Raw genomic sequence first — 25,719 nt, 5'->3', positions numbered from 1 at the left:
ATTCTGAATTTTTTTCCCTCAGAAATGCTTCCTGAAATGAAGGACCTGTCTTGTGTTTCTTTCTGTCTTTGGCTGAGGCTGGAGTGTGGCTGCTATGAGACAAATCCACCTTTTCCTTCCTTTGATCACAAAAATGCCAACTGAAAACAAACTTCAGGAATCTGCTGCCAACAGAAAGGTGCCAGGCTGGGGTGGATCTGCCAGTGCATGTGTAACACACCTCTTGACTGCACTTGGGCCCAGGACTTCCCAGTAACAGACTGAAAAGGCATTTCCAAGATTCCCTGATTTCTCTGATTTGCACTGCCTTTTGGGTACACTTGCCTTGTTTTGTCAGGAACTGCCAAACTTCAGCAAATGAGTGGAGAACTGCATCCCAAATTAATTCTGTAGCAGAAGAACATATCAGACTGTTGTCCAAGGTCCTTCCCTTCAACACATCTGCCCTAGCAGAGAGGAAAAGAAGGGCATCTATCTAAAAATAAAATTATTGAATATTTAGGTGCTGCTATTTTCATCATATATTGTTTTAAAGCTTCAGTTCACTTGGTGCTTTTTAAAGACTTGGGGGAAGGAAAGCACCTGCATTACCTACAAAAATGCTTCTAAGTGCTGTTTGCAGCCTCTGCACACAGACTGGCCCAGAAACAGAGGAAGTGGAGGGCAAAGGCTGGGCAAGGAAAGGAGGCAGAAAGGGAATGTAAACTGGAGCTGATGTCTTGATCCTGCTTTGTCTGCTGCTGCCTGAGCCCTCCTCCCTTCCCACCCTTCCAGCTGGCCCCAGGGACTGTGGAGCCCAAAGTGCAGATCAGAAAGGATGTGGCTAAGGGACACGTGGTAATCTTGGGATGCCTTGTCTGTCCTGGATGCTGGGAGATGGAAACACAGATTTCCAGGAAAATGTACTGGCACTAAACAGTTTAACCACCATGAGGGAGTTTGCATTTCACACATAAAGGTGGGGGTGAAGGATCCATAGCTCCATCCCCTCCTACAATGACTCCAGCTGAGGCCCAGGACACAAAGTCCACCTTTGCAATTCAGCAAGAACCCAGACATGACAAACCATCATCTGAGGGAATGAACCACCAAGGGAATGTGGTGGTTCCCCTGAGCTTGGCCGCAGGGTCTCCCTGGAGGAGCAGGAGAACTGATGACAGGGACAAGCACTGTGTTTGGCACCAGGACAGGAGACCACCTAAGCCACCCAAGAGCCACACTTACAAAGCAGATGGACAAATCGCAACAAATGAGTACTTTTTTTTATCTACACATTTCACCTGACATCATTTCATCTTATCTAGTCACTTGATCCACCTTCTAAATTCAAACTTTAGTATTTCTAGTTACCTAAACAAGGAAACAATGCTAACCCAGAAGAGCCTAGAAGCTCAGGCTGGAAGCATGAAACCCCAGCAGATCAATATTAAGTTACACCCTGGCAATTAGAGGGAAAATAAGCACAGTTAACTCGGAGCCACATGAAGCTTCGTGCATTAAAAACACCCAATAGTGTTTTATTCAGAAAAAATAAACAGCCTTGCTTTGAATGAGATAAACATTCACATAAGATGACACTTGGCATGATAATGTGAGCCAGGAACAAGCCGTGCCTCAGTGCCTCAACAGCACAGGAGGGTGTGAAAAATCCTCAGAGGCAACAAGAGCCCCAGCTTCTCCCAAATGCCTGCTGAGCCATTCCCACTGACCTGTCCCCAGTGGCTGCTGGTGTTGAATTGATCTTTGGTTCATCCTTAAATAAGTTTATTATTTTCTGGTTTAGCTTCTCTATCAGCCCATCTTATTTAAACTACATCCTCTGAATTTTTTATTTTTTTGAGCTTCAGATTTTTTTTTTTTCTAGGAGACTTTCTAGTCTGCAGCCAGCTGGGGCCCCTCTTCTTTCCCTTGGCTCTACTCACTGTGAGAAGAATAAAAGCCTCCTCTGTTCTCTTTGGACAGGTTTCCAGCACTTGTAGCATGGTTTATCTGGAAGCAACATTTCAGATTTTTCTATGCTGCAACTGACACCACGGACAAGGATGTATCTTCAATGAAGAAGGAGAGCAAAACTGAGAAGGTTCTGCCTAGAACCCTCTTTTAAAGCAAGACAGAGCTCGGGCATTCTCCCCACCCTGCTGCCCTTGACCTCTCAAGAAGTTCTGCCCTCCAAATTCTTTCTTCCACAGAACCACAGCAACCAGCAGGGATCTCCAGTGGTCTCTGGTCCAGCCCTCAGCCAGCTTGGATCAGGTCATTGGCAGCTTCTGCAGTCCAAAGTGAACCTTCCTCCAAAGATGGAGACCCCACACTTCCCTAGGGTCACTGGTCTTTACTGAGCAATCACCTTTATCAAACATTTATTAGGGAAGCAATCAGGAAGGGGCCTGTGCCCACCCAGGCTGTCCTTTGGGCCCTGCTCACCTGTGGCTCTCCCTGGACAGCTGGTTCTCCACATAGTGCTTGGGGCTGCCCACAGCACACAGACAAAATAATTTACACTAATAATAACTTTCCTGAGGTTATCCTTTCTCAGTCCTGGTACATTCCACCTCTCCTGTAGGATATTCTGTACCTGAGAAGAACTCGGAACTGCAGAGGGCTGAACACCCTTTAATGCCCCTGTACCACGCTGGAAGGGGCAGGTGTCAGTGTACCTGCCTGGACACTGTTCCTGGTCCAGTGCAACACCAGCCTCCAATGCAAACACACACTGGATGGAACATCTGACCTTCCTTTGCCTGGCAAGCTACTGCCTGCCCTCCCCCGTTATAAATACATGCTTCAGAAATACATAAATGCATAACTTAACACCTGCTTTGACACAGGCATGGCAAGGAAACCACACTGGCACCCCACACTGTTTCACCTGGTTCCCTCGGTGCAGCCCTGTGTCCCTTGCACAGGTTGGGGAGATCCAGCAGTCATGGCTGGGATTTGAGCCAGAGGGGTCTGTAGTGTTTGTGGCCTTCTCATCACACTCAATGCAGCAACATTTGTTTTCAGGCAGAAAACATCAGCCTGTGCCCTTGCCTTGCAGCAACACCATTTTTGCCTTGCAGTGTTATGACTGGTGGGTGGCTGTGTCCCCTGCCAGACACCACAATGACTCCACGCTGATCCCGACGCTCCCATGGGACAGGGAATATTCCTGGTGGGAACTGAGGCCCTGCACACCACAGAGCACAGGTAGGAGAAACCTTTCCAAAAAAGCAGCCTTGGCCTCATTCAGACAGGGCGATGCCAAGGCTGGGAAGCAGCTGATGGGATTCTGACAGATTTAGCACTCAAATTGAGGCCTCAATTAAAAGAGCAGCTCCCCAGGCTGAGGCTCAGGGCCTGTCCTGCCCCTGGCCAGCCCGAGACAGCGCCAAGCAGAGCTCGCCCAGGTCGCTCTCATCGTTCTCCTCGGGCTCGCTGCTGAAGTTGGAGGTGCTGCTGCTGGGCAAGCTGCGGCCAGAGCCTGTGCTCAGGGACCCCTGGCCCTTGGGGTCAGTGCTCAGCCCCAACGCATCTTGCGGGCACACGCTGCCTGTGTGGGCAGGAGCTCGCTGGGAGTCGTTCCTCTGGCTGAAAAACTGCCTCAGCAGGGATTTCTGGAGGGTCGTTTGCAGGCTTTCACAAGTCCTCTGTTTTGTGCCTGGCTGGGTGTAATGCAAATCCAACTGCAGGACCACATCTGTCTGGAACGGGAGAACAAAGAACACAAAGTGAATGGGAGAATTTGATTGGAAGCAGAGCTTTCCCACTGCTGCCGCCAGGAAGGAGCCTTGGCTGGCTGCTGTGCAGGCTCACAGCCCCATGCTGTGGCACGATGGAGCAACACTACTGCCAGAGAAAATGGGCTGTACATACTCATACAGCTCACTATGCCTGCAGGCCTCAGCCATGGATTTTGGATTTCAGGATCTCTCCTGTAATCAGGCCGTGTGGGATCTCATCATCTCCATCAGGGAACTGCCACTGCGAGCATCACCCAGGGATGTGGGCACAGGCCAGCAGGAGCTGCACCATGGCCAAGACCAATGCACGTGGGAGAGGAAAGCATGAACCACTTACATTGTGAAAGGCCAGCTTAGATGGGGCTTGGAGCACCCTGATCTAGTGGAAGGTGTCCCTGCCCATGGCAGGGGGTGGAAGGAGATGAGCTTTAAGGTCCCTTCCAGCCCAAACCATTCTGGGATTCTATGAACTAAAACACACCTCACACTGTAAAAGCCAACAGCTTTAACCAGCAGTGCTCCATAGGGATCTACTCACAGCCTAGAACTATTTTAGAGTTTCATAAAAGATGAAGAAATAAGAGAATAACCACATTCATGGCAGTCAAACCCCTGAAAACAGACCCCCAGCACGGCACTGTGCCTGAAACACCTGTAAAGAGCAGAGAGATATGTAATGGAACAAGAAAATTTTGGCAGGCAATGCCTAGTCCAGGTCTCCTGTCTGTGCTTAAAAGCAATGCAGAACAACAGGGAAAGGTTCAGAAAAGAGCTCCAGGAACAATCAAGAGCTGAAAGCACTGCCATATGCTGAAGCACATCACGTACAGAGCAAGCAGAACTTGCTGTAGGCAGATCCGGGCAGCAGCTTGAGAGCAGCACTTGGTGTAAAATCCACTGGTTGTGTGTTAGGGGAGGAATAAAAATCCAAGAATGAACAAGGTGCATACAGCTGTTTGAGGAGAAACAAGCCAGGGGACAAGCAATTCTGCTTCTTTCATGGTCTTTAAATAGTTTGAGGGTGTTCTGAAGTGTGCCAAAGAGGCACAGCTTGGATCAGGCTTGGCAGTGTTACTCTGATGACTGGAGATCCTGGCCAGCCCACAAACTCATCCCTCAGGCAAGCACACAGCCTAGTGAGACATTCCTCCACCTGAAATAACTGGGCAGGTCTGACCTCCCCATGGTTAATGGGGCAAAGAGCAGCCTCCTGGCCAGGCAGCAGAGAAAACTAGAATCTATGACTGGTGATGCCTCTCTGCTCTCAGCAGAGGCTGCTGTGGGTCAGCTTTGATAGGAAAACCAGGCAGAGGAGAAAACATAAAAGCAAAGAGTATCCACAGTTGGGATCTGCAGCCTGATTGTAAATCAGAAAGATTTTGCTCAGGTGGAAAAGGTGAGGTGAAAGGACAGTGCTCTCCTATGGAAACATGCTGGGAGAGCTGGGTGTGTCCAGCCTGGAAAACAGAAGAATCCAAGGTGACTTTAGAGCCCCTTCCAGTGCCTAAAGGGGCTCCAAGAGAGCTGGAAAGGAACTTGGGTCAAGTGCCTGGAGTGACAAGACAAGGGGGAACGGTTTCCCACTGCCAGAGGACAGAGTTAGATCAGATACTGGGAAGCAATTCTTCCGTGTGAGGCTGGTCAGGCCCTGGCACAGGTTGCCCAGAGCAGCTGTGTTGCCCCCACCCCTGGAAGTGTCCCAGGCCAGGTTGGACAGAGCTTGCAGCAACCTGGTCTAGTGGAAGGTGTCCCTGCCCATGGCAGGGGGTGGAAGGAGATGAGCTTTAAGGTCTCCCCTAACCCAAACCAATCTGTGATTCTCTAAAACAGGGCAGGCAGCTTTTGTGCCTTGAAGATCAACAAGCTCCTCTTCGGTCTGGATGTGACACTGACACATGATCAGAGAGGCATATCCAACTCCAGCCATGCAGATGGGGACACCAGTTCTGTGAGAGTGCAGAGCTGGGGAAATTTGCACCTGGCTACTCTCTACCTGAATTTTCTGCAGTGCACAGAGCTGGAAGACACAGTCCAGCTCCTCCCGCTTGTACACAGAGGCCAGCAGAGTCTCCACGTGGTCCAGACAGCTCTCTCTCTGGATGGCCACATCATCTGTCTCCTAGTTCAGGAAAACAAGAGGAAATGCAAGGAAATTTCAGCATCAGCATGAAGCATTGAGGCACAACTGCCCATCAAATATGTGCTCAGGGATTTGATTAACATATTGTCTGGTGGAAATGCTGCATATCCTAATGGAAGTACTACAGAAAGCAACAGGAATGCAGAGGTTTTACACACCTGCCTTGTACATATCAATGAGAAGACCCTGAGTGTCTCAGCATATGCCGCAGTCCAGACGGCCACAATACACAGAGTATCACCATACAATTTCAGGAAGCTTCACCCCATACAGAGTGACACCACACCACTTCAGAAGGCTGCAAGCATCTGCCCTTCTTGCTCTTCAGCCCAACCTTTCATACCCCTCATGTTGATGCACTGCACCTGTGTGCCCTCTGTTCCCTTTGGTGGTTGGTCAGTGCCCCTGGGCACTCCATGGCTCATTGCTGTCAGTGCTGCTCACCTGCTTCTCACAGCTCTGCCCACTGGGGATGGGCTGCAGCCCCACTCCCAATTACCACAAACTCTGTACTTACACCTGAGTACATCTTACTGTGAAAAATGGGGTACAGTGGGATTTCAGCAGAGCAGGAAGCAGAACCAGCTGGTACCACAACCACTGTAGTGCCAGCAGTGTGTCATGGAGGGAGCAAGTTTTCCAAAGGCACAGCTGGAAGCTCTGAGTTGTGCTGAGTGCTGATTTAGCTCCCCACCATCTACAGAACTGCCAATTCTTACCAAGTTACTCAAATTTAAACAAAACAGCACCGTGTTTATGAGATCCTCTTCAGTACTGATTGAATAGTGGAGCCACTAATAACACCCCAGGAAGAGACAAGGGAATAAAGGCCTTATGAAATCACAGATCATGGAATATCCTGAGTTGGAAGGAACCCACAAGGGTCATTGAGTTCAACTCCTGGCCCTGCACAGACACCCCAACAATTCCACTCTGTGCCTGAGAGCATTGTCCAAGTGATCCTGGAGCTCTGGCAGCCTTGGAGCTGTGACCAAGTCCTTCTTGCCTTGGATTTGAGCCCTCCAGAATGGGTGACAGACCACAGTCTACCAGCCCCTTCCAGAAGGCTTCCCTCTGACAGCTAGCTCTGGCAACCGTCCCAGTGTGATCCTTAGGAGAAGAAGTTGCACTGGGCATGCTGGTGAAGGAGGCTGTTAGGATATTTAGGGAGGTTGAAGTTGGAGAAGCCCTGGGAGCTCTTCCTGGCCTTCCCTGAACTGCTGCCTGCAAGCAGCCAAAGCGATTTGGTTCTGGCCAGGAGAGTATAAGTAAAAGCATTGGATTCCAAATGCTGGCTGGGATCTGCAGGCATCAGGATCACCCCTGTATGCAAGGCTGGTGGAACAGGAGGTCACTGGAGGTCACTGAAGGCTGAGGAAAGACCATTTATCTCTGTGCAAGAGAAAGCCAAATCCATCTCTGCACTTGGCAGCTCATTACAGGAAAGATAAACTGGAGAGAGCTTGGGGAAGATCAGGCCAGTGAGTGGAGACCAAAGAGGCAGGAAGCAGATCAGCCAGATGCTGCTGACACAGGTCTTTGGCAGCATGGCTGCACAAAGGAGGGTGTAGCCCTGCTGTGTCCAGCCAGCTCCATCCTCCAGCACATGCTCTGACCTGCAGAGCTGCCTCCAGCCCAGGGGTCCAACAGCAGAAGGACGTGGAGCTGCTGGAGAGAGTCCAGAGGAGGTCATGGAGATGCTCTGAGGGTGGAGCCCCTCTACTCTGGAGCCAGGCTGGGAGAGCTGGGGGTGCTCACCTGGAGAAAAGAAGGCTCCAGGGAGACCTCAGAGCCCCTGCCAGAGAATAAAGGGGTTCCAGGAGCTGGAGAGGAACTTTGGACAAGAGCCTGGAGTGACAGGACAAGAGGGGAATGGCTTCCCACTGCAGGGGTAGGGTTAGATTAGAGATTAGGGAGAATGTCATCTCCACTTCGGAACTTCCTCCCTGCACTGCAAACCATGACTTACTTCGGTGTTGGAAAAAACTTTTTGTAGATTTCAAGGCCCCGTAAAATTAACATTTTTGCTTTTCTTGCCTTAACTGCAATTGCCTTGCTCCTTCATTTCATTACTTTGTCTGTGGTTTAGTTGGCACACTTTTTTTCCATGAAGCACGGACCCGAAACTGGACCCACTGTTCCAGCAACAGCCAGGAGAGCCAGACAGGATCTCACAGAAATCTCAGAGCTCTAGTTTGCAACCTTGCCACGGGTTTGTGCCCTGTTTTTGTTGCCTCATCTGATTTGGGCTCTGACCAGAACTGGTTCTCCACTCACTGCCCATGCCATGCTGACACTACCTTTTATTCTTGCTCACAGGCAGGAACTTGCATCTGCTGAATAACAGCCTTGGCCTCAAATTGTACCTTCAGTTATCCAAATCCTTCAAAAAACTGCTTTGTAGCACATTGCAGAGACACTTGGTGTTATGGGATCTGTGTATTTAATAAGCATATCAGTGAAAAAAAAAAACAATCCCACAGCCCTGATTTTCCAAAAAGCCCAAACATAATCACCCTCCAGGGAGGAGAGTTTTCTCTTAGTTTTAAGTGGAAATTCCTGTGCATTGGTGTGTGCCCATGGCCTCCAGTCCTGGCACTGGGCACTACTGGGAAGAACCCGGCTCCTTCCTCTTTGCACCCTCCCTGCAGATACTTGTAGACCTGGATGATTTCTTCCTGAGCCTGTCCTTCCACAGGATGAACAGCCCCAGCTCTCTCAGCTTTTCCTTACAGGGGAGGTGCTTCAACCACTTCATCATCTGCATGACCCTTTGCCAGAGTCTCTCCAGAATGTCCATGTCTCTCTTATGCTGAGGAGCCAGAACTGGACATAGATGGAAGATAAACAATACCCACTGCCCTTGCCTTGTCCCCTGAGTTCGTCACTTTGATGCAGAAAGCATCAGGTTGTCAGGCATGGAGGCCCTTTGCAATCTATTGTAACTGCTCCCAGTCACCTCCTTGTCCCTTCTGTGTTTGGGGGTTATTGGCTCTGTCACTTTCCCAGAGATCACAGGGAGGTTGACCCTCCTGGAGCTCCCCAAATCTTCATTCTTGTCCTCCTGGAAGGCAGGAGTGACACTGGCTTTTTTCCAGGACTCAGGAAGACCATGAGGAGATGGAGAGTGTGGTTGCAGTCTCATCTCCAGCTCCCTCAGCACTCATGGGTGCACCCATCAGGTCCTGGGTGTTTGTGAATGTCCAGTTGGTCCAGCACTCCCTGACTTGGTCCTGCTCCTCCAAGTGTCTCCCTCGCTCCAGACCTTCTCCTCAGTTTCAGGGTTCTGGGAGTCCTGAGATACTTGTACAAGTCCTTCTTGTTGTCCCTAGATCCAGCTCCACATGGGCTTTGGCTTTCTGAGCCCCATTCCTACATGCTTGAACAACATCTCTATGGTCCTCCTACATTACCTGCCCCTGCTTCCACCTTTTGCACACCTTTTTATGTGTGAGCTCAGTTAGGAGCCCCCAGCAAATCCATGCAGGCCTCCTGATGCCCTGTTCATCAGGATCCTTTAGAATCCACCAGCTCTCCAGGCTGTGTCCCACACACACGGTTCTCCAGCCTAGTGACCTTCAAGACATTCACCTGGGCAAGGAGCAACCTGGTGTGTCTGCTTTAGCAGGAGGGCTGGACTGGAAGATCTGCAGAGATCCCCTCCAAACCCAAACATCCATGACTCTGTGATCTCAAGGGATCAATTAAAGCCCTGACACATGAGATTCAGCTGACAGCCACTCATTATCCACAAGTATCTGCAGTCTGCTAAATTCCCAGCCTCCACAGCCTCCTGTTCCACAGATTAATTCCTTACCATACTCTCCTTTATAATTTCTGGCTGTATAGGAGAAAATAGAGAAAAATATTTTCTAAATTAATTCTTTTAGATAATTCATAGTTATTTATAAACCTTTCCCCATGGTGGGATGTGCTTTTTAATGAAGACGGTGTCCAGGAATTGGCAAGGCCAGGTTTTAGCTGGCCCAGAAATAGGGATATTCTAAATAAATTGGGGGAGGTTGACTGGCAAGGCCATTATGTCAAACAGCTCCAGATCAAGTGTCTGGAAAACAAGGAGATCCAACATAAAGGTGTTTAAAAAGTAAGGATTTAAACAGTATAGAGAAAAAAAATGGGAATGCCTTGGATCATATGCTAGAGCAGCCTCTCCAAAGACAGTGTTTGTCAGGTAAAAATAGAAGTCAGGCAAGACACAGGATGGGAGGGAATATGGGACAACTAGAGAAAATGGATCAATGCTAGAAAATTCCATCATAATTGTTCCTGGCAAACCCACAGCAAGCCCATTTAAGTCCCTTTGATAACCAGAACATGGCAAATGGTAGGAAAACTCCCATTTCCTACACTCCCCACTTCCTCAATGAAACAGCTCTCTGGGATCATTCCCCAGGGCTTACAACCTCACATTCAGCCTGGTGTTGTTGGCCTTCAGCCTCCAGCTCCTGCAGCTCAGCCACACACGTGAGGTTTAGGAGGAACCCCAGCAGCCCTCAGCATCCCCCAAAAGTGCTGGCAGGATCCTAGAGGGAGTCCAGTGCCCCCGTGGGCATCTCAGGGATCCCACAGGGGTGTGGTGGTTGCTGTGATGTCTGAGGTGGGGCAGGTGACAGTCATGGAAGGACATGCTGCTGCCTCTGCAGACAGCACCGGAGCTCAGTGTGAGCCAGCTCCACCATGCACTAGGAGAAGAGGGATCTGGCTCTACTGGTGTCCTTTTTTGTCCCCCTGATCCCTCTTGAGACAGCTCCAGAGGCAGGAGCAGGCAGCTGGGTCCCCCTTCTCCCCAGTAACTGATGTGGGGCAAAGCACACAAATACATGCTCACACAGACAGACACAATTTTCATGCATGATGCTCACAAGGGGAAACGATGCTGAAGCTTAGGAATGGGCAGGATCAGGCTCCAAACCTCCTGGATACACCACGCTGCATCAGTGACCCCAATGTGCTGAGGAGCAGTGTCCCTCCACGAGAAACAAGAGCCAAAAAATCCACCACAAATGAGCTATGCTTTGGGAGGAGGACTACAGAAAACAAGGGAGATAGTTACAGAAAGGAGCAGCAAATTAAATCTGTACAAGTGGCATGGAGACCTTCAGTAAAGCCCACACTGGGCATGTGGTCTGGGAAAAAAGGCTTGAGAAAGGGTTCAAAGAAGCTGGTACAGCTCAACTGGGAAGGAATATATTGTTGCATTAACATATATTAGCACAGCAGGCTAAAGAAGTCAAAAAGCCAGACCTACTTGCTAACACAGAAAACAGAATAGCTCTTGGCCTCAATCAGATTAAATGCAATAATTTAATCAGGCAGGCCAGAAATCAATCTGAGGGATAACTGGTTAAAGACACCAAACTGCTGCCAAATTTTTTTTTGTGATGCACAAGGAGCAAGGCAGGGAATCCACTGAGATGTGGAAGGAGCCTCAAAGAGGTGTATCTATGCAGAGGAGGGGATCCTTTTTCACCTGGGACGAGCAGTTCCCAGCCTTCAGGACTCAGCCCAACCAACCTCCCCACCTCTGACCTGGGGAAAGCAGCCCAGGAAGGGGACAGGCAGAGCACTCACGGCGAGCTGGCGGAGCAGGAGCTGGGGGTCAGTGATGTGGGCCAGGGGCGGCTGTGGCTTGGCACACACGAACATCAGGTTGGAGAAGAGCCGGAGGAAGCGGAGCTCCACCCGTGCCCCACATGGGAAGGTCACCATTCTGCTCGGCAGCTCTGGAAGGGAAATTCGAGCACCATCAGCTCCTCGGAGGTTCCTGTCAACACCTCCCTGCACAGCGGTGTCCCCGAGGGCCACAGGCACCCCCAGCTCCCTCCTCCCCACACCCAGCATGGCTCACCTTCGCCGTGTCTCCAGTGCTCAGTGGCTGCTCCCGAGGGACAGACGGGGTCCGTCAGGGACCGGGCTTCCTTCAGAGTGTGCTTGATCTCCATCACCTGCTTCCCAGTGACCAGGGGATCACGGCCAATGTCTGTGGGAAAGAGTGGGAAGCACGAGGATCACTCCAGGCTCCTTATTATTCTCCCTGCCTTTCAGGCCCTACATAAATGTCTCCATGCTGCTTGGAGGCTACTGAAAGCTCCCATGGGGCACGGCCATGATTTGGAGTTCAGGGAAGAACAGTGGGTGGTATGGGACGGGACGGGACGGGATGGGATGGGATGGGATGGAGTGATGTGGAGCCACACGGTCTCTGCTGTCTCTTCTCACCCCTGCCACTGAAGCGAGTGGTTTCTAGCTTCTCTTACCTTCTAACACATCCTCCAGCATGTGTGTAACCTTCTTCTCTTGCAGAATGTGTTTCTTCAGGTATTTAATGAAGATCCCAGAGCTGAACTCCCCATCCTGCAATTCATAGGCTTCTGCATCTTCACTCCTGCAAGAGTAAGGATATTTCTTCAGAGTCCTTGCAGCTCTGCATTGGGCACGAAGTCCAAGTCAGTCTGGGGTGGCCAACTCCATCCAGGCTCTATTGGCTGGGTCAGAGTGAGCTTCTCAAGGAATAACACAAAGTGCTTTGGTTGTGCCCAGAAAAGATGGGCAGGCCACAGGATAGGAAAAAGCAATGGAAGGGAATGGGATAGGACAGCACAGTCTCCTTTGCCAGCCCAGGTGGGTGACAAAGGTGAAAAGCCAGTGGAACTGGCATTGGACCAGTAAATAACACCCAGCATCTCAGGAAGCTTTAGGTGAGCTGCTTGTGGGAATCCGCTGAAGAACAGGTGACAGGAGCTGATGTCACCTTCACACACAACTTTCAACTGAAGCACAGGCTGATGGCAGCAGAGAGGACTGAAGTGCCTGGACAGCACACCCAGCAGATGGAGGGTGAGAGCCAGAGGGAACATGAAAGCCTCTCCAGCCTCCGTGCACAAAAGGAAGAGAGGAGACCAGGCTGTGCCAGAGTCTGGTCCCGTGTGAGGCTGTGGGAAAGGTGAAGTCACTTACGTGGAATAGCCATAGACAGTGTTTCCCCAGGGCTCCAGTGGCTGCACCTGGGACAAGGCACGTCCTGGGTTGTACCTGGAGAGGAGGCAAAGGCACAAGTCAGTGTTGAGGACATCTGTCAGCTGGAGGGGACAAATCCCACATATTCCTCATGTCCACCTCTCAGGGATGGCAGGAGGATCAACTCTCACCTCAGACATAACCAGGGAGACTAAAGCTGGGAATCCCACTAAGAACCCAAACCACAGGGAAAGGAGTAGGTCTGTCCAGCTGTGACTTATCCGCACTGGTAAGCTCTCCTTGCCCCGAGCCTGAAGCTGTGGTACAACCTGGAGCTGTGGGTGCACGTTGCCACCTCCCTAGAGAGGCTGGGTTTTAACAACTCCAGGCAGCACCACAGTGTGGAGAACACAAAGGTTCACAATGGCCCAAAGGACAACTGTCCTTCAAGAAGTCAGAAGTGCACAGCACCATGGTTACAGCTGTCTTTGCTGGGGGTCTGGACACCCCACCGGGGCCCTTCCAGACCATGCACACACCTTTGCCTTAGGGAACCAAAGCAGGCTATGGAGGATACACCCCCAGATCTCCCCGAGAGATGGGATCAGGACACACACACAAATCTCAAAGCCCAACACTGGTCCTGGCACCTCAGTTTAGATGCAGCTGAATGAGCACAGCCCCTGTTATTTCCAAAATCAGGTAGATCCATGGTGACAGGATCTGATTTCCAACAGAAAGATATCTTGGTTGCATCGAATGGTTAAACTTTGCCCATCTGACTGCAGGCAGACTGACAGAGTGGGGACAGGCTGCCTCCAGTTCACACCAGTGACCTGGAGCTGTTCCCAGTCACACAGCGAAAAGAACCAGGCACAGAGGCAGCGTTAACTCCAGCAGAGTTTCCTGGGGCTGGAGATGGCACACTAAGGAGAGCAGAAAGGACAGAGGTATTGCCAGCATGTCACCTACTGCTGGTGGCACAGTCTGGAGATGTTCAATGGCAGAATTCAACTGGCTTGTGTAAGTTGTCCTAAAGATGATCAGAAGAGAAAATATGAGAAAGGAAACGTGTCGAAATCTGAATATTGAGATTTATCTGCTCTTCAATTGCTCTTAATTTAATGCAGAAATCTTTGGTTGCAGAGCCTAGGATAAATCAGGGAATTCCTGGAAAAGGCAATCACATCCGCCCAAAATCAGTATATAAATGTATAAGGCTACACACAGGCTCTGTGCTTTGATTCCTCCCCTGCTAAGGCTGAGCATCTGCTCCCTTGGCAAAGGGAGATGTGTTTCTCACCACCCTGGCATTTCTGGTGCCAACACATGGGGTGAGGAGAAACTCTGGGTGAGCTCCCTCTTAGCACAGACACAGCTTCGTGCATGATCTGCTGACAGACCTGCAGCATCAGTCTGACCAGGAGGGTGTTGGGAAAGGAGGCCCTGGGAGCCTTGTTTTACACAGCAGTGTAAATACACACAGCTATGAAATACAGATGCTTTCCTGAGCTGAAATGGTGACTTCTCGAGAAAAAATGAGCTCAGAAGAGAGCTCCTGCCCCCACAAGATCAGGGATAACACCCACTGCATGAAGTGCTGTGCTTGCTGTGGAAAACGGGAGGTGTGAACTTCAGGGAAGGAGGGAGAAAACCAGCTGCACAACTTTGCCTAAATATAACAGCAGACCTCACACTGCATCCTCTTCCCAGAGCACCACTGAGACTCCATTGAGCAAAGGAAGCAATGCCAATGCCAGGGAAGGAGACAGCAGCTCAAAGGGAGACAGACAGCATCTCAAAAGCTGTTTTACAGATTGTTAACACTTGCACTGGTGGTCCCTGTGCAGCCCCCACAGTGCCTCCCCAACACACACTGCCCTCAGATGGCACACCAGCAGCCCGGAGCTGCACCAGCCCAGCTCCAGCAGAGTATCCATGAGAGCCAAGTGTTCCTGCTTTGCTGCAGGCCATCCCCTGCCTCTGATCATACTGGAGAGGGCAACCAGGTGCTGCCAGGTGTGCCAGGGAAGCAACACACTCTGCTTTCAGCAGCCAGCAGGAAGGGAGAAAGGGGATGCTTCACTCTGGGGAGTTCAGGGCAGCATCAAGGGACATCAAGGTCCTGCTCCAGAGCTGTGGGACAAGTCCCAGCACAGCCAACTTTAAGCTATTCAAAGCAAGCAGCCCCATCACTGCAGCTAAAAGGCATCAAAAATTTATCATCTCTCCACGGGCTGGCAGCTCTCTCAGGGTACCAAAAATCCTGTTGTCTTTCCAATTCTTAGCACAGGAACCACAGCACAAAGAGAGAGATATTCCTACATTTGCTCTCCAGGTCCTCTCTGACCTGTAAGTCTGCCTCAGGAGCCTGAAATAAATGAACTAATGACAGCTTCTACTGCAACAGTCCACCCACCTCTGCTGAAATTGGACAGGTAGTAATTTCCTGCAGCAGGATAGAAGTCTGGAGGCCAAGGGAGGATGATGGGTTTTCCACACAAAGTGGGAAAATGCTGATCCCTGACCTCAGCAGCAGCAGCTTCACAACACGACCACTTCAGAAGGATTTAAGCCCAACAAAAAACAAGTAGCAGGGCTTAAAATATTTTCCCTGTCATACTGCACTCTTCTTACAGATGTTAGCAAGAACGCAGCCAGGAGAAGAGAGGTGAACTGAACACTCCCAGCCTGAGCACGTGGGAAATATGGACCAGGAAAGCACACGATCAGCAAGATCAGGTTAGGTGGGTCAGGCTTGAAACACAAAAGACAAACCCTGTGCTGAGTTTAAGCCAATGATTTATGCCAGGCAGAGCCACCCCTCCACAGGCTTGAGACAACCTGCCTGTATTTGCCAGGCTTCTTCACCTCAAAAAACCAAGGGAGGGTCTCCAGCCCCTTCTCTCCAGTAGATCTCAGACAAGGTCTGATGCTCTCTGCACTAATACATGACTGACCCATCCCCCAGGACACCCTGCAGGACCTGACAATGTGGTTGATTTTATGGCATAGATCAATAACCTCTGACAGAGGCTCAGCAGCACCATGGGGGCTGTCTAAACCCACAGCTGAGGATGGCTCCCCTCCCCCAGCCCTCAGAATGCCCAGCCCAGGTGCAGGAAGGGGGAAGAGGCCCCTACCACTTCCTGCAGGTGTCCAGCAGGATGATGTTCAGGGCTGTCTGCTGCTGCTGCATCTTCTGGAGGATCCTCTGCACGCTGATGCAGTTCTCAGGGGCATAGGGTTGTGGAGCATCAACAGGGACCATGTAGTTCCTCCCCAGATGTTCGTACCCATGCCCAGCATAGTAGAATATAGCTGGGAACAGGGAGAGGAAAGGATGAATCAGGATGCCAACCTGCAGGTCTGTAACCAGCTCCCCATGGCCATGTCCCACCTCCTGTCCTGGAAGGATACTGGTGCAGGGCAAACCTAGACAAGTAGCACCTATGGAACTGGAGCTACATTGACCTCACAATTTCAACTTTTTCCCAATTTATTCCCTTCATTGGTATCGGAAGCAGCCCCAAGAGGCTCTCCTGTGCTTGTGGATTCCTGCACCGTTTGTCTCCTGAAGGCCCTGGGTTTACACACTTCCAAACCCTCTGTGCTACAACACCCAGGCTCAGCACCTGCCAGGCTGAATTTCACCATTGTACCATGTTTTGGTTAGTCCTCAGCTCTCTGAAGGAATAAGGCAACAGAAAAGGATTTTACCAGGATGGAAAAAACATTAACAGCCATTTAAATGAGAAGCTCCTCAGTTTCCTAGTTTTGAAGAGACTAACAACTGATTAGGTGATGGGAAACATTCTCAATTTCAAAGGTCTGCCTGTATTCACACACCTACAAGCTGGTAAAAAATTAGAGAGAGATGAGTTCTTCAGATGTCCAGAACGTGAGGATTGTGTGCTTCAACAACCTCAAAGCAGGCACCAGCCCTGTTAGGCAGGAGAGGAGTCAGACTCACGCAGATGCTGGTGGGAAGCCCAAAACCTAACAAGAATTTTGGGTTTTACTCTTAGGCACATGAAACTTAGTAATGGTTTCTGCCTTCCCAAGAGATGGCAGAGGGCCATCCAGGTGGGAAGCCAGCACTGGGGAACTTGGCATGGCCTAAGCTGGGGCTCCTCTCCAACCCTGTGCTCAGTGCGGGGCTGGCACAGGGATCCCCAGGCAGGCTGGAGCCTCTCCAAAGGAAGCTGCACAGTGGCTGGCTACCCCTCCCCAGGACCATAGCCACTGCTTGAGGATGCTGGCTGGTGAAATTTGGGGAATTGAAATGGGTTAAAAACAGCTCTGTGATGTGACACAGAGAGTTGTGTCACTACAGCTGGGGGACAGTGAAGAGTGAGAGGTCAGAAATGGGAAAAAGCAGCTAAGAGGCAACAGCAGGAGAAATTCCTCACTCAGATTCACTGCCAAAGCCCACACTTCAGTAAGTAACCTCTCCTCTATTTTTCTTCCACTGCTCCTGCCTCTGCACTTGGCAGGATGATCACTTTGGTGTGATTCTGCAAGGATGCAGTAACAGGGGCAAGAGCTGAAAGGCTGAAAGCATGATCTCATTGTGTAGAGAATGGAAAACATGATCTCATAGTCAAAAAGACCTCGAGTTACCTTTGGTTTCTATTCTCAGGGGACACTGGAAAGTTTCTCAAATAGCCATTTTCACAGGTGCCCATGAGATTTGGGTTCCTCTTCTGGTGGATCACCAGCTAGAGACAGCAGGCTCTGATTTGCAGAAGCTTTAAACTTTCGTAACTTGCGAATCAAAGCCACAAAACCCTCCCCTGAGACTAGAAAACAGTATAAAACAGGAAGCCTTCTAGAAAAATTAGATGCAGGTTGGGCCCCTTGAGCCATTGAGCACTGGTGGCTTTTGTCCTTCTGCCTGTACATGCAAGGCAAGTGATGACATCTGTTACGAGGCAACATCACTGAGGCTTGAAAAAAATGAAATGTAACAGGAAAGCCCACAATGAATGATTCACTCCTTAAATCTTCTAACTTTTGAGGTCTTGTTGAGTACCTGAATGTACCACCAAGTGCTCCCCATGCTATATAAACCACAAAGACTCGTGTTCAAATCAAAAAAGGTGAGTTTCACATCACTTGAGCAACTTCTCCAACCTCTCCTGGACTGAATCTCTCCTCCTGAACAGGAAAGTCAACAGTTTGCCCAGAGAAGGAAAGGGATGTTTTATTCTGAGTTCTTCCCATGTTATATGAGTCAGAACTGCTTGTCACAGAAAAACTTCTGAGTACCAAATTAAAAAGGGGAAGCTCCAAGCACTGCTTATAATGCAGGAAATGTCAGCATGAGGCTGGATAAAGGCATTACTCCATATTCTTAGTATTCCACTCATGATTTTCTGTTTGCATTGCATTTCCAACGTATTTTTTTTTATTTGGGACTTTTTAGGACGCTCAGAATAACATCTACGGGGATTCCTCACTTGCCTAAGGGTGGAATAATTAGATCACTTAGAGGATGTTCCAGGGGCCTTCAAAAATCCTATGCAGCTTTTCTAAAATGAGACCTGGAGGAAAAGCAGCCTGATAATCCACCACCTACATACAGTGAATTGGACAAAACTTTGGATCATAGAATCACTAGGGTTGGAAAAGACCTCCAAGATAATCAAGTCCAACCTCGGACTGAACCTCACCATGCCCACTAAACCATATCATGCAGTGCCACATCCACTTGTTTTTTGAACACTTCAGGATCCAGGCCTGGGAGCTGTGCTGGCATGGTCTGGAGATGTGGAAGAAAGTCTCACAAAAGCCTACAGTTCCTGGAGGGACAGTTACAGAGACCAAAAAGCCCAACTGCCCTCATCAGCATAGACCATACAAGAGGGGCAAAAAGCACCAGCCCATGGAGGTTCATGTTCACCAGTCAGTCCTCTCCTCCTCCTGTATGTCTACACAAAGCTCTCCTGACTTCAGCTCTGCTGGTTGCTACACAGGAGGTGGCACCTCCAGCTTCCTCAAGCACGAACGCTGGGATGCCACAGGAGCGCGTCCAACACGCACACGGGTGTACAGGACTGGCTGTCACAGGCACCTCTGGGGGCTTTAACAGGCTGCCTGAGCTGTTCCTGGAGCTGCTGTCTCACCACAACTGCGGCACTCAGTAGGCAGCCTGACCCAATGTCCCACCATTCCATTAAGATTCCAGCGAATGTGGCATGAATCCTGAACTCACTCACTGCTGGATCCAGCCCACACTGGGGTTCACTGTCTTCAAAGAATAGCACACCACTCAGCCTGGAGAGCTGTTAAGAAAACCTCAACCTAAGCAGGCATTGTCTCACAAACACTCAACTCAGCTGTTCATGTTTTTCCTGACAGCACACAAAATCAATTTTGCCAGGAAGGATCAGAGGCCACAAATTCAGAAGAGCTCTAAAAGTTTAAATAAGGCATGACAGTATGAAAGGTTTGCTGTTTCCAAGCCTTTTTTTCTCTCCAGTTCTTAGGAAGGGCCATGGTTAAAATGCCTTTTGGTCTTCACATGCCATGGGTAGAGGGTAAGAATGGCACCTGGGATGACTCTGGCCTGGGAGAGGTAAAGCCTGGGATACAAGGAGATTTCAGAGAGCAACAAGAAAAGAAAGCTGCAAGTGAAGTCATGGGAATATGCTGTCATAGGTGATGTGCTCAGATGGAGGGCCAGGACTGCGCGTGGCCCTTCCCACCAGCTCAGCTCCCCAGATGAGTCAGAGCTTCCCAGAACAAGGTGATTGTGCAGCATTTACCTTGTGGCCAGGTCCCCATCCATTACACAACCTCCAAACCTCATGCTGAATGCCAGCCTGGGATCAGCCCACACTGACTTTCACTGTCTGGGTGCCACTCAGCTGGCATGTAAGCCTCACACTGAGGTTCGGAAGCAAAAAAAAAAAACATCTGCAAGGTGTTTTCAGGATATCTGTCATGCTGTGAGAATCTCAGGGACCCCAAAGATGCTACTTTCACCACCAAATCTGAACACCTGCTCTAAGATCCATAAGATCTGCTGATTGGGTTTGTGGCTGAGGAACACTTCCTTACTGAGCACAGTGCACAATTAAGCACAAAGCCCAACCTCAAAACCACCTGCAGCTGGGAATGCTCTTCTGCAAAAGGGTTGTCAGGGGCCCAAATTAGACCTTCAGGAAAGAGAAACAAGGAAATCATGACCAGATGCAGCAGTCAGGGCCCAAAAGGAGCTCCCCTCCTCACACATGAGTGGGGCCCCAATCAGTCAGTGTCCTCAATTCTTTTATTCAAGGAAGAATCAAAACCAGATTTCACATTCACTATTGGAAGCACTGGCTCTCCAAAAACTCAGCGTGAGCCCATGCTGCTGGGACTGGAGGTGAGCCACACATTGGGGAAACATCCACTTTGCCTGACTATAACCTGCCAAAACTAAACTACACTTATGCAAGGGCTCCTGCCAAGCCTGGTACTGATACAGGTCTCCTTTGAGACAGCAATGTTCAATTTCTTCTCTTTTAATTCAACAGCTGTCCAGAAAATTGCCTAATCCCGACTAAGCACGGGCAGGTGGCTGAGCTGGCTTGGCCTTACCATAGACTCCCTTCCCCAGGAGCTGCAGGAACTGACTGACCGCTGTCGCCATCTCAGCCTTGTTCAGATCCAGCAGGGAGACCACCTGGAAGCCCAGGTGCTCCAGAAGACGCCTCAGCTCAAACACATCCCTCACAGGAGCCATGAGGTTGGGGTGATGCTGGTAGCGGTTGTTGCCCACTAAAAGTGCTATTTTGCCTGTAGCTGAAACAAACACCAAGTGAAAAAGCTGTAAATGCTCAGCAGGAGGCAAGATCTCACCTCCTCCTGCTGGAGTGAGGATATGGGCAACCTAAGGAAAGAGTTAGGCAACAAGGATAGACCCCAGGCTGCTGCAAGCCTGGAGCATCCTCCAGAAAACCCTTGGCCTTCTGAACACTTCGACAAAATACACAATCATTTTGACAAAAGAGCTTGAAAAGTTTTCAGTTGACAACCAAAATCCCAGGAATGCAAAGGTTCTGCTCTACCTACCCTGGGGTCTGGCATGTCAGTGGTGTGTGGGAGGGAGATTCACTGAGCCAGGCTGAGGGGTGTTTTCCCTCTGAAGGAGAGAAACCCATGGCTCCTGCTTTGATTTTAATCCCACCCCTTACTGTAGAAAAATGGGATTTATGTTGCTCAGTGGTGGTGGGAGCGAGGAACTTTGCCCTGCTCTGAGGAGGTATTTCAAGTAGGGACAAGTTGTCATTTGAACAACACTTTTAAAATCATTTGGCAGGCACAGAGCTTAAGACTCAGTTACTCATTAGGAATAATCTTACTCCACTTGCTGAAAAAGATCAGGGCTTGGCAGGGAATGGGACTCATTTTATGCTGTACAGCTGTAATCCAAAAGTGCAGAGCCTGTGGCAATGTGGTCATAAAGGCTTGAAGCAGTCTTTGCAGAAAAAGCACGCCCATTCCTTGACCTCCCATCCACCCTGGGGCCTGGCTTTTAATTAAGGGAGTAATTGCTCAGGAAGAAAAGATGACAGTACTCACCAAAAAACTTTCCAGAGCTACATGTACCTGGGAAAGAAAGAGGGAAATTATAAGCCTGGGTTCAGTAAGCCTGGGCATAGCACCCAGTGCCAGGTCTGAATTCTGCTCCAACAGCCCTGACAATGCACAGCTGGAACAAACACACAGAGGATCTGCACCAGCAACATTCCTCAGGCAACTCCTTCATAGCCTGACTGCTAACCTTAAAGACACTGGTCTGATGTTAGGAGGATTTATGAAATCCAGACTGATTTATGACATCCTGAGCAGCTGGGAAGCAAAGCCTGGAGAAATGGCAGACCAGGGAAGGAGGGTCAACATGGAGAAGCTCATATCTGATGTGACTCACCTGCTACCTAGCTGCAGCAAAAGCAAAGGAATCAAAATGACTCAAGGTCAATACAAGCTCCAACACAAGAGTTTCTCCCCATAAATGTCCAGTGCAGAGGAAGTTGCCCTGTTTGCTTTTGATTGCAACAATATTCCCAGAGTTTTTCATCTCCCTGCTCTGCCTTTCCCTGTTGTTTTAGCAGTTCTGGCTTGGAAAAGCCATTCACTTTGGTCCACAAGCTCTCCCGCCTGAGCACCTCCAGTCTTTTAAAATCATTACTACCCTAACAGCTCCAGCTTTTCCTATTTCAATCAGAAATAAATTTTAAAATCCAGCCCAGGGGAAAATTCTGGAACCCTAAATGCTCTAAAAGAAGAAATTAGAGATAAATTGCATAAATCTTATGGGTCTTGAAGACCTTTGGCCCCTGAACCAGTGTTGTTGATGCATGACAGATGCCTGAAAAGCTGCAGAACAAAACCACACATCCTTTTCCACCTCTGACAGAGGCACCTGTTGCATGTAAACGCTCCCCAGTAGGAATACATTGAACTCAAGCCAATCTGGTGTCCTTTTCTCACTGTCTGTCCCTCCAGGATCTGTTTCACCAGCTGTGAGGCGGCAAGCAGAGTGCTCTATAGCTACACAAGATCAATTTGCACTTTGGAAAAAATTTAAAGCCAGCATAAAAGGCAGGATAAGAAGCTTATGACATAGAAAAATCTCTAGGTGGAGTAAAGAGCAAGCAAAGTCAGCCTGAGCTATTCCTGCCTCACATAAGATAAAGGCAGAAGGCAAAAGCAGCCAGAAGTGGAGCATGCCCAAGGCTCTGGGAACACATCCTCTCCCTGGGATCCATCACTCACACAGCATCAGCCCTGAGGTGACAGCCCACGGGACCTGAACCTTCCCAAACAAACACCATCCTCTCCAGCTCCGTATCTGAGCACATCCCTTCGCGTCAGCGAGACTGCAAATGAGTATGGCCACAGGAACCTGCTGTGATTTGGCCTGGAACTGTGAAAGCAGCACCTTGGCATGGTGTCTTGGCAGGTCTGCAGAGAGCAGCTGAGAGCACTGAGCCTGCCCTTACACAGCAGGTGTCTGACCCACTACAGGGCCCAGCAGCATCCCTGCCAGACAGCGCATCACTGCACTCAGGGGCTTTTCCAGCCACTGCCCCCTTTGCTCCCTCAGAGCCCCAGTACCAAGGAATCCTGTTTATCATGGTCCTCATTCACCAGCTCAGCACCTCCAGAGAGCACCAAATTCCTTTGTCCCCTCTAATTCCTTTGTTCCTTTGTCTCACACAAAGTGATATGCAGCAAAGTGATGCGGGCTGGCTCTGCTCACCGATGTGAACGTCCACGGCGTTGGTCCAATGCTCTCCATGACTGTTGGAGGCACAGCAGAGGTATGTGCCCGAGTCACTGACCTTGGTGTGGGTGATCTAGGCAGATCAAAAGTTAAGTCATATTACTTATGGTGAAAGTCTGAAGCTCCCTGACAGGATCTGCCAAAGGCACTCGTGTTCATGAAATAAAAAGTATTTTTCCTGCTGTTTGCAGAGACTTTACTTCACAAAGAATCACGACAAGGACAAGAACCAGAGCAGTACCAGCTGGCAAGGATCTGGTTCTCCAGGATCCTGCTCAGGGAGGGACTAAAGCCACCACTGAGTCAGGGTGGCCACAGCTCTGTCTATTCAAGCCCTGAACACCTCCAAGTACATTGCTGCCTTTCTGGCTCCAGCACAGCACCATCCACCTCCGAAAACAACCTCTCCTTAGTGCCCAGACTGAACTTTCCCATCAGAATTGCAATGTAAGGCCACCATGTAATACCATCTAAGACCATCTGTAATACCATCAACCACTACTGAGAAGAGACTGGATGTCTTGTCCTTTTGCCTTTCACGTGATGCCCTGGAAGTAAATCTCCTTTCCTGATTCAAGAACACAGCACTGATTTACACTCAGCCAGAGACAGAAAAAAAAGCCAGCCCCTCTGCTGCCTCCCTGAATCTCTTCTGTCAGGACCAACCACATTTCCTTCTAGGTCTCCAGCAGGCAGACAGGATTCCCACAGCTCCATCAATCCACAGTCCTCTCCACACACAGACACTAACTGTTCTCATGTCTCTGCATAAAAGGGCACAAGAGATGTGCTGAGAGCCCTTGACACATCTATGGATTGGTTACCTCTTAGAGGAATATCCACAACTTTGAAAGAAATCCATAAAACATATTCCCCCTTCACACAGAGTCATCCAGCCAGCTACCAAAGCAGCAGGGTGATATGTCAAGGGCTTTCTCACAGCCCTGCAATCAGCTTCTCCCATTACCCACCTCAGCACCCAAAGCTCCTGTACTATCCCCAGAAAACCTTACCCAGAGCTTTTTTCTCTTCTGCTGCTCCAGCAGGTTCCCATTGCGGTACCACTGGTAGCTGGGGGCTGGGACCCCCATGGCAGCACACTGCAGCTGCAGCGGCTGCCCCACCTCCACCCGCTGCTCCCTGGGGTTGAGGACAATGAGTGGTTCTCCTTGCCACAGCCGAGGGGGCAGACCTGCAAGGCAGCAAGACAGAATTGGTCCTCCCTCTACAGGGACAGTAAACAATGCCATCTTCGGCCCTCACTACTGCACCTTTCTCCTTGGGGAGCAGGGAACCCTTGGGAGCAATGCCTGTGATAGTAAATGCCACACCAAAGCCCTGCCTCTGGCTTCCCAAACCTGATCCTCGCCCTTTCCTGACAAAGGTACAGTCAGCATTCTAAGGAAAACCACACCCCGTTTTTGGTCAACTTTGAAGCAGCCAGATGGGTTCTTCCAGTTCCAATACCCAGAGTAACTCTGAGAAACACATGGCAAGCATGAGGTGCAGGTGCATGTGGAAGGGGCTTGGAGCGATGTGGTCTAGTGAAAGGTGTCTCTCACCATGGCAAGGGGGGGAACAAGATGAGCTTGAAGGTCCGTTCCAACCCAAACCATTCTGTGACTCCATAATACATCAAGAAGGTAAAAGACAAGCTTGTACCTCTGGCAACACACTGATGGACCTCTACCTTCACCCAGTCGGAGAAGACAGCATTCCTGTGGAGATCATTGACTCTGCAGGTGTAGAGCTGGGTCTGCTCTGCAATGATGGGCAAGTCTTGGTTGGTTGCTCCAGGAATCAGGCGGCAGTCAGACTAAAGGAAAAACATAGGCAGCGGGCAGCAATTCCCTCCTCACTGCTGGCAGCAGAAGGCACTAGGAAGCCCCTTGTAAGAGCAACAAAAGCAGAAACCCCTGGTTTCCTCCCCTCCTTCAGCTCCTCCACTGTGTGCAGGGACCCAGCCTGATGCCATACCCAGGGCCACTCCATTCTTACCTGGTACTGACAAAACCACTGGTACTGCAGCGAGGTACGTCCCTGGGCTCGGCACCGCAGCGTGAAAGAATACCCCACCGGGACAGAGACAGAGACCGGCTGCTCGGTTATGGTAATGGCTGTGGAGAAACAGCAGGTGGAGGTGGGAACAACACTGCAGTCACAGCCCAGCATGTCACTCTCATTCAGTGGCCAGGCATGGTGGGCTTCAAGAAGGACACCCATCCCAGCAAGAAGGGAAGATTAGAAGAACAGGGATGCTCTTGTGGCCAGAGAATGGAGAGATGGATGGATGGATGGATGGATGGATGGATGGATGGATGGATGGATGGATGGTGTGTAGGTGGATGGATAAGAGGAAGGATGGATGGAAGTATGGGTAGGTGGATGGATGACATGGGCCTCTTCTGGGTATTCTCGCAAGTGCCCGGGGGCTGGCCCGGTCATTCTGCCCCATGGCCACTCACCTTCCTGCATCGCTTCTCGGGCGGCTCCTCCCCGGCCTGGGCGGCCGCCGGCCGGCCCCGCGGCGGTTCCTCTCCCCGGGACGCGGCGGCGGCACCTGCGGCGAGGGACGGCGGCGCTGGGGCGGGTCGGGCCCG

The 25,719-nt window shown here is 50.2% G+C and overlaps 1 protein-coding gene across 1 annotated transcript; it reads right to left on the bottom strand.

The window, feature by feature from the left end:
• Positions 1–1,482: 1,482 nt before the first annotated feature.
• Positions 1,483–25,719, bottom strand: LOC137482070 (mucosa-associated lymphoid tissue lymphoma translocation protein 1 homolog). Its single transcript, XM_068204238.1, has 14 exons — positions 25,585–25,719; positions 25,118–25,236; positions 24,782–24,935; positions 24,133–24,311; positions 23,096–23,192; positions 21,412–21,438; positions 20,428–20,631; positions 15,984–16,161; positions 12,841–12,915; positions 12,141–12,268; positions 11,732–11,863; positions 11,455–11,606; positions 5,716–5,841; positions 1,483–3,683 (listed from the first exon to the last, which is right to left on the bottom strand). Exons 1-14 carry the CDS (start codon positions 25,592–25,594, stop codon positions 3,333–3,335), a joined length of 1,932 nt encoding a protein of 643 aa, XP_068060339.1. The 5' UTR covers positions 25,595–25,719; the 3' UTR covers positions 1,483–3,332.

This window comes from Anomalospiza imberbis, chromosome 13 (assembly GCF_031753505.1).
Source record: "Anomalospiza imberbis isolate Cuckoo-Finch-1a 21T00152 chromosome 13, ASM3175350v1, whole genome shotgun sequence".
Lineage (NCBI taxonomy): Eukaryota > Metazoa > Chordata > Aves > Passeriformes > Viduidae > Anomalospiza > Anomalospiza imberbis.
Note: the sequence above shows the minus strand (reverse complement) of the source record. Positions and strands in the feature narration are given on the sequence as shown.